At 36.9% G+C, this 14,102-nt stretch overlaps 1 protein-coding gene across 2 annotated transcripts; it reads right to left on the bottom strand.

Moving 5' to 3' along the window:
• Nucleotides 1-2,804: 2,804 nt before the first annotated feature.
• AGR3 (anterior gradient 3, protein disulphide isomerase family member) lies at nt 2,805-13,865 on the bottom strand. 2 transcript variants are annotated; one of them, XM_026104981.2, is made up of 9 exons: nt 13,745-13,865; nt 13,530-13,652; nt 10,659-10,803; nt 8,751-8,814; nt 7,319-7,371; nt 6,552-6,628; nt 6,231-6,294; nt 5,078-5,161; nt 2,805-4,317 (listed from the first exon to the last, which is right to left on the bottom strand). In XM_026104981.2, exons 3-9 carry the CDS (start codon nt 10,762-10,764, stop codon nt 4,268-4,270), a joined length of 498 nt encoding a protein of 165 aa, XP_025960766.1. In that variant the 5' UTR covers nt 10,765-10,803; nt 13,530-13,652; nt 13,745-13,865; the 3' UTR covers nt 2,805-4,267. The 2 variants fall into 2 exon arrangements, with proteins under 2 accessions (XP_025960766.1, XP_064362409.1); XM_064506339.1 differs by lacking the exon at nt 13,745-13,865 and having other exon boundaries at nt 13,530-13,686.
• Between the last annotated feature and the right edge of the window lie 237 nt (nt 13,866-14,102).

The following is a 14,102-nucleotide window of genomic DNA, read 5'->3' as shown; positions in this document are numbered from 1 at the left end:
TGACTTGCCTTGGTCTGATTACAACAGATAAGTGCAGGGAGTAAAGCAGGTATGGATATGTGAGCAAGTGGCGATAAAGTTTGCTTTCCAGAATGTGCCGTGTTCATAGCAAAGGCAGTACTCAGAAAAATCTTTTATACAAAACATTGGCTTCCACAGATCATGCTGTATTATGCTCATATTTGTATTAACCTGTACAGTACATCTATGGATGCTATGAATTCTGTAGGATCACACAGTCTACACAGGTAGGTTTTCTCAGTTATAGGGCCTTTATATTGTGACTGATCCAGTGTAAAATAACTTTTGCACTTGCACCCACATTTTCTTTCATTCTCTTGCTTTAGCTGTAAGCTGAACAGTGGAGGTCAAGTGACCCTGGTTGTTTTAATTGCAACTAATCAAGGAACTAAAGGAAGTGTCTCACCCTATTTTGAAAGATGGAAGTAATAAGTGTGAATAAAGAGCTGCCCACTAATGTTGTAAATAAAGTTATCGGTGGCATGCAAGCAGACAAGGAGAAAAGAAGAGAGGAATAGTGTCTCGTGACATTCATCTTGGGGAAAAAAAGAAGGGAAAGAATCATGTTGGTTGTATCTCCTCTTGAATATGCTACAGAAGTATGATTTTTTCCTCTGAGCAATGAGACTTTAATCTAAGTTCTGAGTTCCTGTTCCATCAGGAGAGATATTTCCTGGCAAAATAATCTCCATGATGAAGAAGGCAGAAAGATAGTGGTAATTGTAAAATTAAAGATGGATGTTGAACTAAGCCGTGAACAGAAAAAATGTCAAGCGATATACAGGGTGGTTTTTACCTGAATATCTAGCTCCACCAAAAGGACTGGATCTGAATCTTTAAGACTCTCAAAGATTCAGTCCTATTTCTCAAGGCTGCAGCTGAGAATAGAATTCATCCTGATACATTTGGTCACTTTGTAAAGTAGATCTCATCAGATGCAAGAAATTGCTGTGCCTGTGGCATTTCTGGAAAGTGGCTGTTGTCTGCTTGAGGAGGAGGTGTCTCAAAGCTCTCGGACACTTCCGGAGTGGAAAATACTGTTCTAGGTTACAGGTACAACCAACATCAATAAGACCTTAGTGAACTGATCCTGATTTTCTTCAAATGTTAGAATTACAAGCACTGGAGGGTAGATATAAAGGCGAGCTTTCATTCCAGAATGAAAGCAATTGTCATTGTATTGTTCTGACATTTTTGTTATTTATAGTATAGTTTTGTTTATTTAATTCATGCAGTGTATTTCCTGCCTGCTAGCTCAATATCAAATGCTCAAAATAGGGAAAAATAACAGTAGACTTCTGGGCCCAAGGCCTTCGTTACTTGTTTTTTTTTTTTCCACAAGACCAATAAGTGATTATCCTTTTGTTTTCTATTATAGCACTGAGGTCAGTCAGGCTATGGAGTTTAGCATTATTGAGCCTAGGGGAATTCTGGATGTGGTCCAAAGCCGCAAACCTTTTGGGTTTCCAGATTTCTGGATTCTTGACAGTCACCTCTGCCCATGAATCAGACAAAGCAGTGACATAAATGTAGTCCCTAAGCATGCAAATGTTTGTATGTTCATTATTATTTTCTACAATTTTCAGATCAAGCAATTCGACACATACCTGTTCTGCCCATAGTTGAGGAAAGCACAGCAGATATACAGGAGTTAAGTGTTGTTATAAGTGTTATTGTTAGGATGTATTTGATCTCTGAGGATCTAGTTTTCTAACTTGACACCTTGCCCGCTGCAGCATAGATACTAAAAGAGAAGCATGACAATACTATTCATTTTCATTTAAACCTGAACTAGTCAAGGCAAATGTCTTCAGGTGTGTATCTTATTTTAAGCTGAGTTAGCAATAGTTATCAGAACCGAAAAATGAATAAACTTGATTTTGACTCGGTGGAGGTAGGCAAGAAACCAGACCAAAGGCTGTACATCTGGATTCCTCAGAACAGCAAATTTGCTGAGGCAACCACAGACACAAGATGTGGGTTGAGTTTGGTAACCTTATCTCCAAGCAAATCCAGTGTGTCCTTGTATCTAGGAATAACTGCTACGTACTAGTTAGTCAACAGCTGTGAAAGCAACCCCCCCACCCCATTTTACAGAATTCCTTGTAATTCAAACTAAACAAGCCCTCTGAGACGGGACTGCTGAGTTACGTTGGTGTGACACAAACCGTATCTGTGGCTTCCCTCTCTTTGTTATAGCAATGTAGTAGCATTGAGTGTCAGGAGCATCAGCAGTCAGCACAAAAAGGACATCATCCATGGCTTTGGGCTGTGTATGTGTGCTGTGTGTATCTACTTATTTACATGCAAATATTTCCACAAGTACAACATTCCCTCAGATATCCCTCTAAAGCCTGAATCCTTAGTCCTCTAAATCTTATATAAGTGAAGCAGGCACTGGCTGATGGTGTAACTATTCCACATTTAATTTCCTGCCTGAGTTGGATCAAAGATAGCCAAAATGAAAGTGAATGTATGAAGCAAAAAAATTCTCTGCAACATGATAGCAAAATCACTTTCCACCTAGCCTTTTGGTAATATTTTGAATCTACCATACTGCAGCATTTCCTAACTTACTTTGCACTGTACTTCTCTCTGAAGTGAAGTTTTCCCTTGACCCTACTCCAAAAGTGCTGCCATGGCTCTCCTGTGTCAGCTCTGGCAGCTAGCTCACATGCCTTTCTCCGGCATGCTCCACAGGGAGTGTTCCCACAGTTGGGGATATGTTGCTAAACCTAGAGTAGATTATGGACATAAATGAGAAGAGCTAAACACAGTCCAAAGACATGTGATTACCAGTTTAATTTTGCTTCTAGCATTTTCCTATGGGTTAAAAAATGATTTTAACATATTATGAAAACAATATACTATTAATGACTAATAATTTTTTCTTTTAGCATACGCCACTTCTCTCCTGTCTGTAGAATATGCTCTTATGCCCAAATTTTACAGTTATATGAAGACATAGACAGGCACAATATAACTCCCTCATGACAAATTAATACTAGGTATTGTAAGTTAGCAAAGCCATCCTGCACAGAGGCTTCCTTCATCTTTTAAATGTGCATTTAGGCAGTGTCAAGGAAAATGGCAGGTAACAGAAAAGTGACAGTGGTGCTTTGCACCATAACAGATGCATTCTTGCTCTTATTGTAGACGAATCATTTGCTGTCTTGCTCTTGTGAAAACACGCATTGTCAGGATAACAATTTCACACCTCAGTTGACTTAAACTTTTTACAATAAGTGGGTGTCTGCTCTTGCTTACAGTGAGCCTAGGGAAATTTTGTGAATAAGACCTCATACATGCAGATCCCTCACTATGTTGTCACCATGGTGTCTGGGGTTGGGACACTACAGAAGGAGAGGGAATGACCTGTGATGAGGTTCACATGCTTCAAGTGCCATTTAAATGAAAACAACTAAGACAAGCTTGCTCATTTTCCCCATACCAGATTTTACAAGCATCACTTGGCCTCAGGCGTGGAGTTCTAGGATTATCTCCTTCCCTCTCTTTTACTTCTCTGTATTTTTCTCATAGCAAAACCTTTATTTGTGATTTGATGTCACAAGCTAAGCATGAAATGCATGTTCTGTTTTCAGCTATCAGAAATGCTAGTTAAAGAATGATACAGAAGAAAACTAAATGTGAAACAGAGCCACTCCTATGTTTAAGCCTAGATCACTGATTTTTTCCCTATTTAAGCTACTCCAGAATCTATAGCATCTTCTTATCTGATTTATCAGCAAATTTCTGTTCCTTTAATGAGAAATAACTGAATAAAGCTGTTATGCTAAAGATCTACACTATGCAATTAAAAAAAAAAAAAAAAAAAAAAAGAGGATCTGAGATGTAGCTGCTAACTTACATATTGAATACCAAATAGGCATGAAAAGAATCAGTTATAGCTTTCAGCCAGGAGTCATAGCTGGCTTGATTAATCCATACTTGGACTGATGAAGTACAGTTCAAAGTTGCTGCATCTTGTACCATCCCCTTCAGTTATTCAAATAGCTAACTTCAAAGCGTTCAATAGGTTTTTCATCTTGTTTTCTAACAGCCACAGCAATCTATGTTTGTTCTTCATATCACACATATAACTTTATGAGATCTGGTATACCAAAGCTGTTTGGCAAGAATTCAAAATGCTACTAAGGACAAAGAAGCTAGCTAAGATATTCAGAAATGTCAGGTTTCCTGGTGTAGCTTCACCTCGTAGAGGCTATGGTCATTTCACTGTTGCTGGTTACAGTTCTGTCTGAAGGAGGCGTAGTGCTTTCTTCATGTTCTCTATTACTGGAAAAAAAAAACAAAACAAAACCATAAACATGTACTTAAAGTGCATTTGTACAATTAAAAAAATAGTTTTATTAGTAAATTATTCACACCAAAATTAAATTATGGTTATGTATTGTATTTTAAAGTTTTCTATGGTGAGAGTTTTGGCATTGTTACTGAAGCAGAAGGTAAAAAGTTTCATGAATCAAAAGGCTCAATTTAAAGGGACTTGACAAGGCTCTTTTCAACACCATTACTTCTCAACAGCAAACCTGATAATCAGATGTGAAGTGCATACTTGTGGTGAGATACTGCTTCTGGTGTCAGATAGACAGTATGGAGTAAGAACTAGCTCAACCTGAAAAATCACATTCCTATCTGGAATGTGGGTCTTAGGTGGTACCCAAGAAACCAGCAACATTTTTTCTCAAATTCCCTCCCACCCCTGGCTGCTTCTGTTGCGCAGTTGGATACCTTTGAGCATAGTGACTTTCACTATTCCCCTTGCATATTTCTTAGATCTTTATCCTGTAAATTGGAACCCATCTTTGCCTACCTGAGTAGGTCCCAATAAATTCAGTGGAACAATAGTTGTGCTCAAGTGCTTTGCTAGAACAGGTTAGACAGTTATAACTGATTGTAAACGTTCATGCACTTTCTTCATTTATAAATTTGAAAGAGGAGAAATCTTCACTGATTCTGAAGCACAAATGGGGATGCAGTATATCTGGCCGATTATAACATAGAATGCAAAGCAATACAAAAAGGTGGCACTTACAGAACGGTATGTCTTGTGGTTCATAAGTGTAAAGCCGGTTAGAGTATCTTCCTATGATATCAGCTCTTACTGTGAGAGATGGGTCTGAAAAAGTAACCGTATTAAACATCAAGTTCCACTTTCATAATTGCTGTGGGTGGTGACTATGGGGCTGCTTTGACAGACTTGTTTCTGAGGTGTAGTTGTCTCGTTCACTAAATCAGAACAAGACAATTATGCTCTCTTCCACCAGCTGTTCTTTACTTGGAGAAGCCCTGAACAATCGCTAATGCTCACTTTATATATGCAGCTATTTCCAAATGATAGATTTCACATACATTTCATCCATATTTAAAGAAAAATATCCTGTTTTGCATGTTCTGGGAATACCTTGGGAAAGACCAGTTTGACTGGATGTACAAATAATGAGGGTCATGCATACTTAATGGAATATTAGCACGACCTACCTAGAGCCTTCAGAACTAAAACTGTATGATTCTTAATGTTTTCTTTGGGGGATAAAGTTGTTGTGAACAGCTCATTCACCCAGGTCTGCTTCCAAGCTTGTCGTTAACTAATTGTCCGACTCCTGTCACTACGCTGCTCTCTGCCTGAGGGTGGGCTTCATCTTACCTAACTTTGAATGCCGCCACAGAGCTAGTGTCTCTAGGCTGCCCGTAGAGTCAGTGAAAAGAAATAGGCATTTTGGGGAATGGTACATTAGATCTATGCCAGGAGGCAATTTTACAGTGAGATAAATCATTCCTTAGATGACACTGACTATTGAATATCTCTATGGTAAAGTATACGCTGTAGACATTTATATTCAGTCCGATATTTGACAGCTTTCAGTAAACAAAGCCTCATAACATAACTAGCAAGTAACACAGAGCAGCAAAAGCCTAGATGCTTACAGGTATTTTGTTCCCAAAGAAAGCAGGAATTAGATACCCTCCAGAATAAGACCTTAGTGAACTGCCTTGGGTTACAGACAAAGTCTGCAATGGACGGAGAACTGAACTCAGCTCTCCCAAGTTCCAGATTCATTCCACAGTAATGAGAAATTTTGAGCTTTTTTTTTTTCTTCCCTCCTTCAAAATGATTCATTCTGAGGTCCCTACAGTGATGTAGATGCAGAAATCCAGGTTATAAGACCCATAAATATTGTACATACCTACAAACATGATTCGAGGCACATATTGTCCATCAGGTGACAGGTTTTTATCTGTGGTTTCATGCTGACAGAGAAATTAAAGCTGATTATTAAAATATTTCTGGGAATTTTGCTGTAGTAGCATGATCTGCAAGCCAGTCTGCTACTAGTGGACAAAGCCATAAGAGGCACTACTAGTATGTGTTTACACATGCATGTACACATACGTGTAACTGAAATACCAGAAGATATTTAGCTAAAATAGCAGGAAAAGACAGACAAAATATCGTAAACACAGGCCAAAAAAAAGATACCAGTCAAACCTCTCCAAACACCTCATACCATGAGATTCAGCATAACAAAGTTATTTTGGGCCATTTCTTGTATCTCTTCATTTTCTGCAAAAGCTTTCTTCAGTGCTGGAAAAGACACAATAATTTTGAAGTCCACCTGAATCACTGCCTCTTCTTCTGCTTTTAGGCACCATGGGGGCCTGAGACCAACCACATTGTTCAATTCACATTTGAAAGGAGACACTTCCTTCTAGGGCTCTATCACTGCTTTTTGATTTTTCAACCCATGCTAGTACAACCTCTCCGCTATGAAAATAGAAACTCTCTTCTGCTATTTTTGAGGCCTGTAGTTTCAGTAGATACCATATCTCAGCTTGACAGAAGTGTATTATTCTTGGATAATTCATTTTAGATCAATTTCAGCAGTCTTGTCCTTGTCTCCTTCTCTAGTTACCAGATCAGGATTGAACAATATTAAATCTGTTCAATGAGTCAGTAGCAAATTTGTGTCTCTTTAATTAAACTGCTGAGTGCTACATCAGGGATAGTAGGACAGCAACATGAAGGATTTCTCATATTCTTTGTGGGGCAGGTTCCTAGTGGAGTCTGCATAAATAATAATAATAACAAATTCCTAGCTCTTCAACTACCTTTTCATTCACCTATTTCTTTAAATACTTTTGAGTAAGCACGTATGTGAGGAGGTAATCAGTTGTCTTGGGAAACTATTGTGAGAGGACCATGTAAGCATATAGGTATTTGCAGTTTCTTATAAAAATCTTCACAGAAGTTTAAAGCTCAAAAAAATGAAATTACCTTGGCAGTATTGACAGTCTTCCAAATGATGAATGACCATCAGTGGCTTGTTACTTTATTAATAATAATAAAACATGTAGTTAGATCATTTGACAAGTATGATTTTACTAGCAGACTGGAAAAAGCGAATAGTATTTCATCTTAGGCTAACGCCCTGTAAAACCATGCAGAAGCTCTGTGAAGAGTTGAAAAATTTTTTGAGCAAGGGAAAAGAACATAAATCTTTCATGAAATAAATAGGGAAACAGAAGTCCCATATCTAAATAGTTTTTCTAAAATATAAGGTTCTTCAAGAAAGAAACCACAGAGTCATAACCTGCTTAGTATGTAATCAAACTGTGGGTACTGAAGAGGTAATTAATATTTCTTAAGTAAGAAGTTCTCTCTACGTGATTTAAAAAATTAAGTCTTTACAAGCCTGGAATAAAATCATTTTTATAAAATTGGGTTCACAATCAGATACTTCCATGAAAAGTTTCATCTTTTAAGCTTTCATGAACAGCTATACAGTAAATTGAATTTTTTCATAAATAAGTTTCACAAAGTATAGACATTTCATGTTTTGACTGTCAAAGCATAAATAAAACAAGTTTGTGCATTTTCTCCTGCAATTTTTTCAACTACTATTACTTTCCTGCAATTTTTTTTCAACTACTATTACTTTTCAGCAATGTAATTACTAATGCTTGATCTGTTATCACTGTCAAGAATTGCTCAGTAGCAGATTCCTAACCTTTTTCATAGAGTGTACATGGGATTAACTGCTTTTTCTTTTAAAAATAATTCCCCTTCAATTCAACAGTAGCTTGTACTACACTATTATGGTCTAAAATGAACTGTAATGGAGATTTAAACAAATATGAAGTTATGAATCCTCAAATATATTTTCAGCTGAATCCCAGAGAAAGACTCATTTGTAACTTCCAGGACAGTGAGAAATTGTGGATATGTCTTGCATATAAAGCGTTAGAGAAAGTGTTAGAGACAGAAGATCAACATAGAAGAGCAAATGCAACTGATTCTCCAATTGTTGATTAAGGAAATAATCAGAGATGAGATGCATACTATCATGGAAACAGGTGCATTTGTTTTATTATAATTTTCATTTACCATTGGTTATGCAAATGACTACACTGCTACTGTGCCAGAGAAGCAACAGCATTAAGCACAAACTCTCCTAACAGATGAAGATATTGCTTCAGAGTCACAAGACCCCTATGACAGCTTTTATTTATGTACACAAAATCTGGTTTATTAAACTGGGTGGTCTGCAGATCAACTGTAATGGGATTTATTTGTTCTGTTTCTTTACAGAAGGCACGACTTCATGATTAATATTTAACAACTTTATGATTAACATTTTTGCCTTTATATTCAGGCACAGCTATATCATTAACAACTTTGTCTTTTCAAGCTGTTTTTAATCTCTTACCTTTTTTTTGCTTGATAAAGCCCTTCTTCATAAGTTTGCACCCAAGTAATATCATCTCCCCATCCTAGAAGTATAACAGAAGGATTAGTGGCCAGATATATAACTCAAAAAATTATTTTTTTGACATTTATCAATAGTTGCACACAAGTAGGATTTCTTTTTTTATTTTATTGAAGTCAAAGGTTCCCAGTCATCATGGATATTCTTACAGTCACAGTACAAATTTTAAGAGCTACCTAAACTTAGATACAGAAAAACAGGCTCAGATTTACATAAACTTCAGTATCTAAATTTCCTGAAAGGTGTGCTGGGAGATTTAAAAAAAACAAACAAACAAACAAAAAAAAAACCACGCCCAAACAGGCCTCCATGAGAATAGGACACAGTTCACATCCTTTGGCAAACTTACTACTAGATCTCTTTCAGAATATTCAGATGTCCTCAAATCAGGATTCAAATTCTTTATATTGGCTGATCTGTGTTTTATGTAGACCCTGGTGCTGACAGAAAAAGAGAGCTTGTAAAAGTTATAGAGGAAAAATAAAATTAAGATATGAAAAGGCAAACAAGACTGCTTGTAATATGCTTCACATATTACAGTTTTAAGACCAGCTCCTGAGCCATGAATTTAAATCCTTGGAGTTAAGAGTGCTCCATTTAATTAAATAATTTGATTAAAAAAAAAGACTATTCAAAAAAAATCTCCATAGAAACAAAATCCAAATAGGCCATCAGGCTCATAGGTAGTGATACACGAATCTCAAAAAGTGAACGGTTTAGTTGCTTTCACGCCTTCCACTCCCAAAGATGTCAGCCCTTGTGCAATAGGCTCCAGACTCCCGAGTGGTGTTTCCTTTTGCTAAGGCATCAGGTGAACTCCGTGCTGCAGGGCACAAAAGCTTCTGGACCCAGACTAGGTTGAGGTGTTATTTCTTCTGTGTTGTCTGGACAGTGCTTGGACCAGCCCTGGCTATGCCGATTTAGGATTAACCTTCTCATGGGACAATTGCTTGTGACGCAGCTAGGTCTTCTCCTCTCACAGGAGAGCGATTCTGACTGCAGATTTATTTATCTGGTTGATGGGGAGACTCTGGCCTGTTGACCCACAAGTTCCCAGCCTTGGCTGAAATCAGTTGCTGACATAAGTTGTAACACAAGAGAATCAGCTGGGGTCATTTTACAGCAGATTTAAATATTTCCCTTTGATCTGTGGAAATTACACATAACATGTTCAAAACTCTACAGTATCCTCAAAGGCCAGAAACCAGGACTAGAAAACTCACACTTGCTTCTTCTGATTTTTTTTTTTTTTTTGAAATAACACCACACTCATGGAATAACCAAAAACAAATTGCAGATCACGTTTCATAAATGTAGTTTCTTTCTGATTATTCTATGAGTGTCACATGATTTTGTCTTATGTATACAATATATATAAAAAACTAAAAAAAAAAAATCAGTTCAAACTGCTGTTCTCTGTAGACATGTGTCTGTAGAAAAACTGTTCCATAGAAACAGGAGTTATGAAATTGTGTTTCAGTACTTACAAGTTACCACATGAAATTATATTTTAACAGGTATATGTAAAAAAAAAAAAGCTTTTTCACTAATAGTTTTACAAGTGCCACCTTCTCTGGGAGACTCAGTTTAGGTTATTTTCTTCTTTTCAGTCACTGGGAGCCATGCAAGTTATGCAGGCTGTATGAAGCCTTCAGCCACATCCCTCAGGACAAACCAAAGGGGTGAAAAGTCATGGAATAAGATGATGTTCAATTTAGAGTGCCACGTAACACTAGAGAAACATGCCTCATATATAAATATATACATGCTTTCAGATATATTCTAAATAAAAACATTCAATGACCTATTGGGTGAGATAAGGAGGTTAACAAAGTAAAAACACAGGACCTCTTGACAATGTCTGGGGCGTTCTTTTTTCCTTTTTGACTGCCATTGCAAGGTTGGAAGAAACTGCAATTAGCAGGAGGGACAAGGCCAATGTTGAATGCAGCATTATTTCTTTAAGAAGATCTCTTGTAACACAGCAAGGAAACTGAAAAACAACACAACAGCCTTAGTTGCCTGGATTCGTCACCTGGTACAAAGTAAATCAACTTGTTAATGGTATTCTAACAACCTGTACTGCAGAGACGGTTTTGATTATTTCTATAAATGCCTGCCTTTGAGGACAGCGCAAAAGAGGGGTACGTAACCCTGTATCATGCAACACTGCTTTGAGCTGTCAAAAATAGACTTCAGGTGATGGTTCTCACTACTATAGATCAGGGACCAGACTTCATTTCAGTCTCATTTCTAGTCACCCACATCCAGAATTTGATTATCTTGAATGAATACAATAGTATAATACTGGAGCATGAATATAGCAAGATAGTACTACTAGTTGTTTGTTCTGTTAGTTTTTTGATTTCAGTAATACATAACAGCATGGGATTTTTTTTTATGGATAGTAGATTTTCTAGTCAAAAGGTATCTCATGATAGCCCCCTTAATAAAACAGAGGAAAAAAAAAACAAAAACCAAAAAAACAACTAGTGTTTGCCTTCTGTTGCAATCCACTTTAGGGCAGCAAATTCCTCCAGAATATTGAAGTTGTCATTCAGTTTTTAGCCTACAGTTTATGAACCAGAATGTGCAGAGAGCTAGACAGATGTGAAACAAATGTTTTGATTTCCAGGTGTTTCTCACAATGAAAAAAAAAATAATATTTTTCCAATTCTTCATAGCATTTGTAAATTAATTTTCAGCTCAAGTCCTCCTTTAAAAAACAATCCATCTGTGCTCCCAGGTGTTTCAATATTCTGAAGAGATTTGTTTCTCTTCACAACAAAGATCACTATAAGAAATGCAGTACCTCCTGGTCCTGATAAAAGTTAGAGCACAAAGCTTGCAGGAAAGGCATTACAAAAGTCACATTTTTTGAATCAATTAATTTCATTTAGGTCTTATCTCTTCCTGGTACAGTCATCTTTAGGCATTAAAGCTACAGTTTTCAGGTTGATTTAAACCTGCTGCTTTGAACTAAGTTAGGAAATACAATGCACATAGCCTGGGATATCACCCAGTCATCTTGTTGGTTCTTGTCTTACAAGACATTCCAATTTTCAGAGGCTAAGCCTTAAGAGTTAATAAGGTAACTTGTTGAGAAAGTCCTTTGACTTAAATGTACCCCACAACCACACCTGCGATATCACCCAGTCATCTTGTTGGTTCTTGTCTTACAAGACATTCCAATTTTCAGAGGCTAAGCCTTAAGAGTTAATAAGGTAACTTGTTGAGAAAGTCCTTTGACTTAAATGTACCCCACAACCACACCTGCTTTAGCCTGTATTGATTAAAAAAAAAACAAAAAACAAAAAAAACCAAAAAACAAAACAAAACAAAACACAAAACAAAAACAAAACAAAACAAACTGGAATTTAATAATGACATCCAGTATGGCATTACAGCCCTGAGCTCGTCCAAAAAAAGATGCTCCATCATTCTTAGGACAGACAGTCAGGAAATGTGTAAAAGCTTTTATCTTTGCTCTAATGGATCCCTCAGTGCCACTAACATTGTTTTTATCTGTTCCATTTTGGGTGAATAAATTCCAATACTACTTTCAATACCTGGCAAACTCAACAAAGAAAAGTTCTCATTCAAGAGGTGGAAGAAAATTTGCATCTTAAGAAGAAGGAATTTTTTTTAATTTTTTTTTTAAGTATCATGATTAAAATTCCTTATTTCTGAAGAAATTTCTCTAGGTTTCTTAAAATAAACTGTATAATCACTATAATATCTTCCCTTCTCAGTCTCATCCATAATGGTTCCCCTTTCCCACCCTGTGGCATCACAACTCTAGAGCTGCTATTTGTTTCACATTTTTCCCCCCTTAGGCTTCTATGGGTTAGCCATCATTGGTTCATTTTTTAAAAAGGAGTTTCCTTTGGAGTTTCCTTTGGAGCTTATTAAATCTGCCCCTTCATTTAACAATTGGGGATTATGGATGTCAAATGAGAAAATGTGATTTTTTCCAGTGTTTCATAAAGAGAAACTAAAATTTTTATGTTAGCTTGGGGGCTGAGGAAGTTTCATTTAAGTTTTCAACATATTTGTACAGACCACTAGCTTGATTCACCAAAAGTCTACCCCTAGAGCCTAGTACTATATTCTTGACAAATGAATATTTTTAACAACTCTCTGTGAAGATTAATAACTATGCCTAGTATCAGTTTACCTATCAAATATTAATAACAACATCTAGCACTTATATTAACACATTAAAACTCTATTTAAACATTAATAATTATGGCTTTAAAATCACACCAGATGTGTCACTATAAATCAAGTATGGAATGTGTAAATCACTCCTTTCTTTCAGGATGAATATCTTGGAAAAAAAATCAAAGTATAAATTTCTCTAAGTTACAGTATTATTTATATTAAGCTTAAATTATTTATCTTCATCCTATTGAAAGCCCACAGGCTTTTAGAAGGATAACTCATGGAGCCATAGCTGGGGGTAGTTTAAACTCAATATTCTGAATTTTTGATGTTGTATGATCCAATAGTTAATTGATTTAAAGGGGGGGGGGAAAAAAAAACAGCCAGCACCATAGAAACCACCTCCATCTCCCTGTCAGAACAAACAGTTTGCTAGTTAATCTCTAAGCATCTACCATTTGTCTTTTTCTTATCGCTAAGTGCATAACACATTTATCAGCCGAAGGCTCTTTGGTACGTTAAAAGAAAAGTAGAGAAGGAGAAATATTTGCTTACCAAGGCTGACCAGCTCTCCTGACGGAAGGTCCTTTTCCTGGTGGCTAGTTAAAAATGGGTGTGATTGAAACACAGAGCACCTGAGCTGCCCAGGTCTCTGTGCAGCAACAACAGCACATTCACCTGCAGAAATGAGAGGGACCTTTTCGTTGGAAACCAAACTCATGGGTTTCCACCCACCCCCCTCCTTTTCTGCCATCCCTCCAACTTTTTACTCTTGTGAGTTCTCATGCTTGTGCACTGGCTCCTTGGTTTTCTCTTCATCTTGGCTTGTATCAGGTGTCTTGTATGAGAACTGAAAATAAATAGTGGCCTATGTGTGTCTGCTGCTTCCCCCCTCAAATAGTTTGAGTCTGGCTTATGTCCAGTGAAAAAAGAAACCACGAATGAAAGCTGGAACTGTAGGTGCTTTTGTTCCCCGTGAATGGCTGGGTTCACTGGTGCTTGAAGATTAGGTATGAAGCTAACAGGAAGACATAAGGGTTACTTTGTGTAGAGGAATGTAATTAACAAATAAAAGTAACTTTTCAGAGTGGGAAATTCTTTTTTTTTTAAAGAATATCTTTTAAAACA

The sequence above is a fragment of the Dromaius novaehollandiae genome, chromosome 2 (genome assembly GCF_036370855.1).
Source record: "Dromaius novaehollandiae isolate bDroNov1 chromosome 2, bDroNov1.hap1, whole genome shotgun sequence".
In the NCBI taxonomy this organism is placed as follows: domain Eukaryota; kingdom Metazoa; phylum Chordata; class Aves; order Casuariiformes; family Dromaiidae; genus Dromaius; species Dromaius novaehollandiae.
This window is presented reverse-complemented; position numbering and strand designations above follow the sequence as displayed.